Below are 12,118 nucleotides of genomic sequence, written 5' to 3' on the forward strand. Positions count from 1 at the left end.
TCTAAATATCTGTACTCGGGCCCCTGGCTATATAGAAACATGACAGCAGATAAAGGATGAATGGTCCATCCAGTCTGCTCATCCACAACATCCACTATCTCCTCCTCTTCCTAAGAGATTCCACATGCTTGCCCCATGCTATCTTGAATTCAGATACAGTCTTTTTCTCCACCACCTCCGTTTGGAGACTATTCCACGTATCTACCACCCTTTCTATAAAGAAATGTTTTTTTACATTACTCCTGAGCCTATCATTTCTTAACTTCATTCTGTGCCCTCTCCTATGGGAAGCTGTATTGTAGGAAAGCTTTAGCATCATATCTGTGTGCTTATTATCTGAATGTTCTAATGTGTGCTTATTAGGTGTTTCATAGGTATGCTGACATTGTATTATATATCTTGTTACTTGAATTTCAGTGCTGTTAAAAGTATATATTTTTATACTGTTTCATGGTAGTCCTATTATTAGGTTTCAATTTACTATTTCCAAGTTTACTTAATTTATTGTATTTGTTTATATCAGTGGTCCCCAACCCTGTCCTAGAGTATCACCAGGCCAGTTGGGTTTTCCCGATAGTCCTAATGAATATGCATATGAGAGATTTGCATATAATGGAGGTGAAAGGCATGCAAATCTGCTCCATGTATATTCATTAGAGCTATCCCAAAATCTGACTGGCCTGGTTGTCCTCCAGGACAGGGTTGGGGACCACTGGTTTATATGGTCATTTTACCATTGTTATGCTTTTAACAAAATTGTATGTTAAACTGTACCTTCTCTACACCACCTTGGGTGAATCTCTTCATAAAGGTAAACAAGCAGTAAATAAATATCTATATATGGAGAGAGAGGCACAATTATGTAATCTGTTTCTTTGTTGTTTGTTTGTTATTAATTGCTACTCTGTGGATGTGTTGTGTTACAGTTATGGATAGATGGCTGTACAGCTCCACCCCTTTCACCACAAGAAAAGGAGGAAGATTTCTTTGCATCACATGTTGAGGTATTCTGTACTAGATGTTATTGAAATCTATATATATAAAATCGGAGGTATGTATGTGTGTATGTGCCGCGATCACGCAAAAACGGCTTGAACGATTTGAACGAAACTTGGTATGCAGATCCCTCACTACCTGGGATGATATGTTCTGGGGGTCTCGCGGCCCACCTGCACACGTGTGCGGAGCTACAAACATAAAATCAGATTTCACCCATTCATGTCAATGGAAAAAATGTAAAAAGCTGCCATTCTCACAGTAATTCAAAAACGGCTTGACCCATTTCAACGAAACTTGGTATGCTGATCCCTCAATGCCTGGGATGATATTTTCTGGGGTCTCGCGGCCCACCTGCACACGTGGGCGGAGCAACAAACATAAAATCAGATTTCATCCATTCATGTCAATGGAAAAAATGTAAAAAGCTGCCATTCTCACAGTACTTAAATAACGCCTTGACTGATTTGAACGAAACTTGGTATGCAGATCCCTCACTACCTGGGGTGATATTTTCTGGGGGTCTCGCGGCCCACCTGCACACTTGGGCAGAGCTACAAACAGAAAATCATATTTCGCCCATTCATGTCAATGGAAAAAATGTAAAAAGCTGCCATTCTCACAGTAATTCAAAAACGGCTTGACCGATTTGAACGAACCTTGGTATGCAGATCCCTCACTACCTGGGGTGATATGTTCTGGGGGTCTCGCGGCCCACCTGCACACGTGGGCGGAGCTACAAACAGAAAATCAGATTTCACCCATTCATGTCAATGGAAAAAATGTAAAAACCTGCCATTCTCACAGTAATTCCAACTACTTGGGGTGATATGTTCTGGGGATCTCGCGGCCCACCTGCACACGTGGGCGGAGCTACAAACAGAACATCAGATTTCACCCATTCCTGTCAATGGAAAAAAAGTAAAAAGCTGCCATTCTCACAGTAATTCAAAAATGGCTTGACCGATTTGAACGAAACTTGGTATGCAGATCCCTCACTACCTGGGGTGATATGTTCTGGGGGTCTCGCGGCCCACATGCACACGTGGGCGGAGCTACAAACAGAACATCAGATTTCACCCATTCATGTCAATGGAAAAAATGTAAAAAGCTGCCATTCTCACAGTAATTCAAAAACGGCTTGACCGATTTGAACGAACCTTGGTATGCAGCTCCCTCACTACCTGGGGTGATATGTTCTGGGGGTCTCTTCACCCAAGAATTTATATGTTCTTGCTCCTGGAGGTGAAACTAAAAATGTTGTTTATAATCAAGTTTTATGTTAGTTGTATTGTATTCATTTTGTCAAATATTTCACATTATAATTTGAATATTGTACTTTTTATAAAGCTGTAAAAAAATAATTTCATTCACCACTATAAAGTATCTTTATTTGAATCCATTTACAATGTTATTGCTATAATTAAATACCCGTGCAACGCTGGGGCATCAGCTAGTTATTGATAAATAAAACAAGTATAAATAGGTTTGAGACACCCAATATAATTTGTCTTCAATGATGCTAAATGCCAGTGAGAATCAAACTCAAAATGTTTGTGTAATCTTGAATTCACTGTCCCAGATATGTTACTGCTTAGTAATGCTGTACATATTGGGCCAGATTCTATAAATGGTGCCAACAATTGTCAGTTAACCACTAGGTGATGTTTGCGAATCGTGCCTAATGGTGCCTGACTTAGGTGTCATAGCGTTAGGCACCAGTATATTAGACCAGGGTTTTCTTGGCCTAATTTACCAATGCCTAACATAGACAGACGCCTATTGGTCCCTAAAGTACTCTACACCCAAACTCTGCCCCCTAACCATGCCTACTATTTGGGTAGGCACCTACCTGAAAATTAACTTTGAAAATTGATTTTTAAGGGTGCTGTTCAAGTAACAGTGCCAATTGAACAATTTAAAAAAATGTTAGGTGCCTATATTGATAGGCGTCCTGATCTAGGTGCCTATCAGTAGGCATTGTTTATAGAATCAGGGCCATTGTGCAAGGGGATGCCTTGAAACATTTTTAGAAAGCTTTTAAGGTAATGAGTTTGTATTTCTGTTCTAATTTACTCTTTCTATAGCTATTACATGTTTTGTAGGGTCATTGAATACTGTAGGTCTTGTGCTTGAAGAGAAATAAAAATATGGAATTTGCCCCCAAATATTTCTTTTCATTATTAGACCTATATGTCCCCCAAGTAGTGTATAATGTTATGTGAGAATATTTTGAAGATACCTTACAATGAGATTTGTGTACCTGGCATATATCTGCTTGGCCTGAGTTCTTCCTTGGCTAAGAACTGACAATATACTCAGTTATTTGTGGTACAAGGATAGGATAAAAAAAGGAACCTAGTTAATATAACCCAAATAGAAGCAGAAGCAAAGAAATAAAAAAGAGCTACCATATATACTCGAATATAAACTGTAATTCTCTTCCCCCCCAAAAGGAAGGTAATTCTCTTCCCTCCAAAATGGGGGAAAAGGTTGACTTGAATATAAACCGAGGTTAGAAATTTGGGTTATCACTGTGAGCCAATCTACAAAGATTAGACATTCCTGCCATAAGTTTTAATACATTATTTAATTTTACAATGTCTCCTTTTAACCTCTTTGCTTCCCTGACATAAACCTTAAAAACAGAGTTTTTTGTACATACCACCATAAAAAAGATTGAGACATAAAAATGGATAAAAGTCACAAATCTTAAAGATAAAATCAAGCATGCCACGACACCTACGTATACATAATCGTGCCGCCGGGCAAGATAAGCGCCAAAAATGTAGGCCAGTGTTTTCTGGGCCTACATTTCCGGCACCTATTTATTCTGTGAATCACACCTACATAGGTGGCTTTCTGGCGCTAGCCATGTCCATAGTGGTGTTAGGCGCTGGAAAGTGCCTATGTAGGTGTGATTCCGGTGCATTTTATTTAGGTGCCGGTAGGTGCACGAATATCGAGGTGTTTCGGAGTTTGTCAGTTAACTTAGATACTGGTAGGTTGACTACTGGCACCTAAGTTTCAGCGTCGGTTATAGAATTTCCTCGTAAATGTATAGCATAGCTGAAACATAAATTAAAATAATAGTATTACAGTATATAATACAATAAATGCAAGAATAACCATGATTATCCTAGGACAAGCAGGCAGCATATTCTTACAGGTGGGTGATGTCATTCATGGAGCCCGGTACGGATAATGGTAAAAGTGTACTTGCATTTTAAGTTTTCAGAAATTTTCCAACTGTCCACACTGCCCATGTACGAGTGCCTTCCCACCCGAAGCTGGCTCATGGTACCTCAGTTCTTTGTTTTACACGGAGCAAAGAAGTGCTATTTTTCTGGACTCTGTCCAATGTGTATTGTCTTCCTGTCAACATTTTTTTCCTTTTGGCTATTCATTCTTATCTTTTATTTTCTTCTTCAGTATGTGAAAAATTAAAAGTAAATAAAAAAGATATTTTATTTCTTTTTTTTCAGTGGTCCTCAGCTGGGCCTTTTGGCCCTCTCTTTTGACCTCAGCAGTTTTTTTTCCTCATTTGACATTGAGTTTGACCTAGCTGCTGAGATTCTCCCATCCATGTTGAAATATTTGAGCGGGTTCAAAAAGTGCTGTTGGTACCAGCGCCCTATCTTAATCACTGACCCGCACAGTTAATGTTTGCAGTGTTTGGGCCCTGAACATTGAGTGGACAGCTGAACTCGTCGAACTAACTTGCAGAAATGCTTGTTGAAGGCTCGTCACATCCAACAGGAGAAGTTGTTTGGTTCAACTATAGACTCTGGTGATAAATCCGAGCCCTCAGGACCGGTGGTACTAACATCAGATGTGATTCCTGCATCGAGCAAGCCTGCTAAGAAGCCATCCTCATCCCAGTAAGTGTAGTAGGTCTCTACCACATCGAGTCCCTCGATTCAGGCCAAATGTCGATGCTATCGCTCTCCTTCAGGGCGTGCATCCTCTTCGAAGTCACCCGCCCCTTGAAACCCTGCTGCACTGATGGTACCGGCTAATGAGCCAAGGGTACCAGTGCAGATCTTCAGGGAACAATTCATTGAGTTTTTCCAAAGGGAGATCGGTGACATGTTCGAGTCTGAACACTGCTGCTTGCATTGACTCTCTTGGTACCAGACCAGCCTAAGCATAGCACTCCTAGGCCGCACAGTACCGATTCCAGGTGTACATCGAGATGCCGTTCTTCTTCCTATTGGCGATCTTCATCTAGATGTCGCTCTCCCATCAAGACATTGACACTCCATTGAGGCATCAGTCCTTTTCATCATGGCATAGACGCTCTACATCGAAGCACCAATGTACATCACATACTTAGATCCAAAAGATCCTCTCATCGTTCATCCTCATCTTCATTGAATCGGTACCGATGTCATTGAGGCAGTTCTTTTCGACGTTCTCACCGGCTTCCTCCAAAATCTTCATCAAACAGAGAATCACCTGGAGTTCACGAAGTTGATTCTGACCTCTCCCGTCACCATACTTATTCTGAATATGAATAAGTTTTCTGCTTCTCAATCATATGGTATTCCTTCAGAACTGTCTCCTCATTCTAGAAGATGATCTCATCCTGAGGGACTTTCCTTTACTAAGTATATTAGACAGGGAAAGTTCTACTTGTCAAATTGGAGGCTGATACTGAACCCAGAGCAAAACTCTTGGATGCATTGGACTTCGATGAACCACCAAAAGAGCTTCTTAAGTTGCCTTACACAATCTGCTCAAAGAAGCGCATTTTAGAAACTGGGAAACTCCTCTTTGTCACTATAGCTCCAAGAAAGATTGACTCCCTCTACAGAATCATATTGTGTCCTGGCTTTGACAAACCACAACTACCACATTAATTGTTGCTTGTGGAATCGACCCTTAAAAAGTCTTCCAGCTCCAGGGTTTATGACACTGCGCCTGCATGGTGTGAGGGGTGTACTATTGATAAATATGGTCGTCGTCTGTACCATAACTCTGTTGGCCAACTGAGTTTGCCTTTGTGAAGCGTCTTTGAGAAGCTTTTATTGATTTTATTGAGGTGAAAAAAAAAAGCAGTATGGAGATAGAAATGTCACCTATTAATGTAGTACTAGGGAAAGGGAGATATGGTGAACTGTTATGTAGATCTACTTGTAAAAGAGAGATACCAGGCGTAACAGATAATCTTATAAGAATTGCTGGGAAAGAATGAGGTCCAAACGTTCATTTATAATTGTGCATATGTGAATGCTAGATTGATACGTAATAAGGTTGATATTATTTATGCTTTATTGTTGGATAAGAAATTGGATCTGCTTTGTGCGACAGAATCCTGGGCTCTTAAAACTGATGTTGTTTTAATACGACAATGCTGTCCAGAGGTATATGGATGGCATTGGGCATGCCATCTAAGGAAACGGGGAGTGGGGTTGTTTTCTTTTTGTTTGTTTGTTTTTTTACAAACTTTCTTTATCATTTAAGATGGTAGATGTGTATGTTTATGATGAGGGAGAGTGTTTGGTAGTGGAGAATGTGTGCATGATTGTTTGTGTGATGTATATCCCACCTGGAATTGTAAGAAATACTGTAGTGGATTTCCTTTTTTAGATTTTTTTTATTTTCTTTAAATCTTGATTTTATGTGTTTTAGGTGATTTTAACTTTTCAATGGCGCTGGAATAGTTGGACATTGTTGGTGATGATTATGATTTATTTCATATCTTATCTGTTTGAGTATGACACACATAGTGCATGAGCAGACACATACAGCAGGAAATAACTTGACCTTATTTTCTTTTCGGAAAAGTTATTAGCCTTGATAGTGGGAGATGTAAAGTTGGAGAAGATTCCATGGTCAGATCATTTATTTTTGTTTACTGACACTGTAAAACAGGTTCAACCAAAAAGAAATATATGGGTACAGCCCAGATTTGAAATATCTTCACTGATTAAAACTTGGTTACCAAGGTTACAGCTAAATGACAACAGAAATGTAGGTGAAGATATTGAAGTCTGGAATTCTTCACTTTTATCTGCATTGGACATGGTGGCAACAGAGAAGTTAATACCTGAAAGGAGGACTTCAGTCCACTGTTATGGTGGAAAGATGTTCCGTTGGAAGTTCGGCATGAGTTACAGAAGTCTGAGAGAACTTGGAGAAAGTCTCAAGATTCTGAAGACTATTTTTCCTACAATGTTAAACTGTTGGAATATAGATCATTATGTGATGAGGTTCATAATAAGTTTTTTCAAGATTGAATTAAAATAGCTCAGAACCGCCCTAGAGAATTATTCCAGCTGGTTCAACACTTAGGGCCTCTTTTACAAAGCCGCGCTAGCGGCTGCCCTATGCTAACGGCCCTGAAGCCCATAGAGATTTAAAGGGCTTCGGGGCTGTTGCGCAGCAGCCGCTAGCGTGGCTTTGTAAAAGAGGCAGTTAGTTGGAAATATGGATGAAATGGAGTTCTCATTGAAAGTAAATGATTATGCCGATTACTTATGTGAAAAAATGGATCATGGTATAACCATAATTAATCTAGAAAAAGTGGATTCTACTTTTGGAGGAATAGGTATAGTATCCTCTTGGGAGAAATTTGAGCAAGTTAATACTGCAGAAGTAAGACTGGTTATCTGAAAAATCACACCTACAAGATCGTTATCAGATCCTTGTAACACTAAGGTTAAGCGTGAGTTGGCAGAGCAAATTGCACCATATGTGACTCATGTTGTTAATAAATCTTTGTTGTTGGGAGCTTTTCCAGATAATTGTAAACAGTTGACAGTTAGACCGGTTTTGAAGAAGAAGGGATTAGATGAGGATTTGATGGCTAGTTTCGCCCTATCTTTGTAATAATAATAATAATAACTTTATTCTTGTATACCGCATTACCATGGAAGTTCTATGCGGTTTACAGATGAAGAGACTGTACATTTACAGCGAAGTTACATTTTCAGCGTTGCTACGTTTACATTTTTGGCGATGTTACATTTACGGTGAAGTTATTTTACAGCTAGGTTACATTTGCAGAGAAGTTACATTTGCTGTAAGTTACATAGAGCGGTGTTACATACAGCAGAGTTACCTACGGCGTAGATGCATACTGCGGTGTTCGATAAGGCAGAGCAGAGGCATTTAGTATGGGGAGTAACGAAGACAGGGTAATTAGTTGGATAGAGTGATCCATTTAGTGGCTGATAAGATTGGAGGAGTCGGAGAGTCTGGAGGGAAGTCGAGGTCAGAGGAGGAGGTCAAGGAAGAGGTGGGGAGAAGTTAGAGGAATTTGTCAAACAGATAGGTTTTGATTGACTTCCTGAACATTTGGTAGGGGGGGGAATTGGAGATGAGGGCTGTGAGGCATTTGTTCCATTTGCCCGCTTGGAATGCTATGGATCTGTCAAGAAATTTCTTGTAGAGGCAGCCCTTCAGGGAAGGAAAGGAAAACAGGTAGGTGTTTCGTGTACGAGAGGGGCCTGTAATTTCAAGGTGATCAGACAGGTAGATTGGTAAAGAGCCTGCTAAGGTTTTGTAGCAGAGGCAGGCAAATTTAAAGATGATTGTTGCCTCCATTTTTGGGGAAGATCCTGGAGAAACTTATTACTACAGTTAGAGGACTATGTTCAATGGGTAGGCTGTTTAGATCCATAGCAATTTGGATTTAGGAAGTTCCATAGTGTAGAATTGTTGCTGACATTGGTTGTGGAAATCTTGAGAGAAGGTCTGGATCAACATATTTCTTATTGTGTAGTATCACTTAATGTTTCAGGAGCATTTGATAACTGTAAATTTGGATCTACTGTTGAAATTGTGTAAGTTAGGAATAGGTGGAGAGGTATTGTCCTGGTTCTCAGCTTACTTGTTAGGAACGTCTTTTGCAGTGAGGAGTGGACAGATGGTATCAGATGTGAAGGATGTAAAAAAAGGAGTACCTCAAGGATCTGCTTTATCAGCTCTGTTATTTAATTTATATCTGGCTACGCTAGGAAAAAGATTTCAAGAACTAGGGGTGCATTATCGATTTTATGCAGACAATATTTTGGTTTTCTTCCCTATTGAAAGTGGAATATTGGAAGTTGGGAAAGAAATGAATAAGTATATGAGTGCCATGAATGAGTGGATGGATGAACATGGGTTGCAAATGAATATTGCGAAGTCTGAGGTAATGGTAGTGAGAATGATGTGGAAAATCTTCCAACTAAAATCCAGATTCAAGGAACAAATTTTCAGGTTAGAAGGGAGATGGTAATCTTAGGTGTCTGCGTAGATCACACTCTTTCAATGGGAAGACAGGTCATCAGGGTTAGAGAATGACACGGGGAAAAAATTTGTCCCTGTCACTGCCCCGACCCCGCGACTACCGACCCTGTCCCCGCAACCACTGTCCTCGCCCCCGCAGTATCCATTCAAGCCTCAGTACTGCAATATTTAGCTTATTCCTTCCTTATAAATCAAAGTTCTGGCTGCTGAACTAGAGAAAGAGATGTTCAGCTGTCAGGGCTTCGTTTATAAATTTTTATCAACACAACTAATATACTACAGTGGTGCCTCACACAACGAACTTAATCCGTTCCAGGAGCAAGTTTGTTATGTGAAACGTTCGTTGTGTGAAACGCGTTTTCCCATAAGAATACATGTAAAACAAAATAATTCGTTCTGCAGCATAAAATATGCTAAGATGACATAAAAAAGATAAATTTTTGGTTATTATTTTTATTTAGATACATCTAAAAACATAATTGTTTTTTAAAACAACACACATTTTTTAAATTTAAAGACAGACTAAGTAGAGTCTAATTTTACAGTGAGAGGGCAGAGTCTCAGCGGCAAAAACTGGGACTTAACTGTTCATTTTTTTTTTTTTTTCTACCGTGTTTCCCCGATGATAAGGCAGGGCCATCAAATAAGACAGCCCCCCCTTTTTAGAAAAAAATGTAAAATAAGGCACCCCCCCGCAAATAAGCCACCCACCGATACCTGCGCTTACCCGAATCGGGTGGTACGGTGGGTGACTCCGTGTGGTCCCTGGCACCCCCGACACGATCGGGGCAAGAGGGAGCTCAAGCCCTCTGGCCCCCCCGACTCCCCGACACGATCGGGGCAAGAGGGAGCTCAAGCCCTCTTGCCCCCCCCGACTCCCCAACACGATCGGGGCAAGAGGGAGCTCAAGCCCTCTTGCCCCCCCCCCCCGACTCCCCGACACGATCGGGGCAAGAGGGAGCTCAAGCCCTCTTGCCCCCCCGACTCCCCGACACGATCGGGGCAAGAGGGAGCTCAAGCCCTCTTGCCCCCCCGACTCCCCGACACGATCGGGGCAAAAGGGAGCTCAAGCCCTCTTGCCCCCCCGACTCCCCGACACGATCGGGGCAAAAGGGAGCCCAAGCCCTCTTGCCCCGCCGATTCCCCAACTCCCCGACAATATCGGGCCAGGAGGGAGCCCAAGTCCTCCTGGCCACGGCGACCCCCTAACCCCACCCTGCACTACATTACGGGCAGGAGGGATCCCAGGCCCTCCTGCCCTCGACGCAAACCCCCCCTCCCCCCAACGACCGCCCCCCCCAAGAACCTCCGACCGCCCCCCCAGCCGACCCGCGACCCCCCTGGCCGACCCCCACGACACCCCCAACCCCCTTCCCCGTACCTTTCTGTAGTTGGCCGGACAGACGGGAGCCAAACCCGCCTGTCCGGCAGGCAGCCATCGACGGAATGAGGCCGGATTGGCCCATCCGTCCCAAAGCTCCGCCTACTGGTGGGGCCTAAGGCGCCTGGGCCAATCAGAATAGGCCCGGGAGCCTTAGGTCCCTCCTGGGGGCAGGGCCTGAGGCACATGGTCGGGTTGGGCCCATGTGCCTCAGGCCCCGCCCCCAGGAGGGACCTAAGGCTCCCGGGCCTATTCTGATTGGCCCAGGCACCTTAGGCCCCACCAGTAGGCGGAGCTATGGGACGGATGGGCCAATCCGGCTTCATTCCGTCGATGGCTGCCTGCCGGACAGGCGGGTTTGGCTCCCGTCTGTCCGGCCAACTACAGAAAGGTACGGGGAAGGGGGTTGGGGGTGTCGTGGGGGTCGGCCAGGGGGGTCGCGGGTCGGCTGGGGGGGCGGTCGGAGGTTCTTGGGGGGGGCGGTCGTTGGGGGGAGGGGGGGTTTGCGTCGAGGGCAGGAGGGCCTGGGATCCCTCCTGCCCGTAATGTAGTGCAGGGTGGGGTTAGGGGGTCGCCGTGGCCAGGAGGACTTGGGCTCCCTCCTGGCCCGATATTGTCGGGGAGTTGGGGAATCGGCGGGGCAAGAGGGCTTGGGCTCCCTTTTGCCCCGATCGTGTCGGGGAGTCGGGGGGACAAGAGGGCTTGAGCTCCCTTTTGCCCCGATCGTGTCGGGGAGTCGGGGGGGCAAGAGGGCTTGAGCTCCCTCTTGCCCCGATCGTGTCGGGGAGTCGGGGGGGCAAGAGGGCTTGAGCTCCCTCTTGCCCCGATCGTGTCGGGGAGTCGGGGGGGGGCAAGAGGGCTTGAGCTCCCTCTTGCCCCGATCGTGTCGGGGAGTCGGGGGGGGCAAGAGGGCTTGAGCTCCCTCTTGCCCCGATCGTGTCGGGGAGTCGGGGGGGCAAGAGGGAACCAGGCGGAGAGAGGGCAGTTAAGCGCAGTGCCTGCGCGGAAGGATGCAGCTCGGGCGACTTCGTTGTGTGAAACGAAGTTCGTTGTACGGATCAAGACATAAAGTTCGTTGTGCGCAGCGTTCGCTGTGCGAGGCGTCCGTTATGCGAGGCACCACTGTACTTTATCCTAAAGCAAAAAAAATAAAATAAATATAAATTTTTTTTCTACCTTTGTTGTCTGATTTCTGCTTTCCTCATCTTCTCCTCATTCATTTCCTTCCATCCACTGTCTGCCTTCTCTGTCTCTTCTATATGCTCTGTTACTATGCCTCTCCCTTCCATCTTTCCCTCCATCCCCACCCCAATTGGTCTTCCACCCATCTTCTTTCCTCCGCTCCCCCCATAGTCTGGAATCTCTCTCTACCCCATTTCCCTTCAGCGTCTGTTCCTTCCCACCCCACCTTCCCCAGTTCCCTTCAGCGTCTGTTCCTCCCCACCCCACCTTTCCTCCTCCCTGCTCCTTACCTTTGCGGCAGGCAATTTCTCTAAAAGTGCT

General features: G+C 44.1%; 1 protein-coding gene across 3 annotated transcripts in view; it reads left to right on the forward strand.

The window, feature by feature from the left end:
• ARFGAP3 (ADP ribosylation factor GTPase activating protein 3) overlaps positions 1 to 12,118 on the forward strand; it is a 325,192-nt gene that overhangs the window by 87,273 nt on the left and 225,801 nt on the right. For all 3 annotated transcript variants that reach the window (XM_033953138.1, XM_033953136.1, XM_033953137.1), the window contains exon 5: positions 927 to 1,004. In XM_033953138.1, coding sequence (XP_033809029.1) covers positions 927 to 1,004 — 78 coding nt within the window. The remainder of the gene's footprint in view (positions 1 to 926; positions 1,005 to 12,118) is intronic.

The sequence above is a fragment of the Geotrypetes seraphini genome, chromosome 7 (assembly GCF_902459505.1).
Source record: "Geotrypetes seraphini chromosome 7, aGeoSer1.1, whole genome shotgun sequence".
Classification (NCBI taxonomy): domain Eukaryota; kingdom Metazoa; phylum Chordata; class Amphibia; order Gymnophiona; family Dermophiidae; genus Geotrypetes; species Geotrypetes seraphini.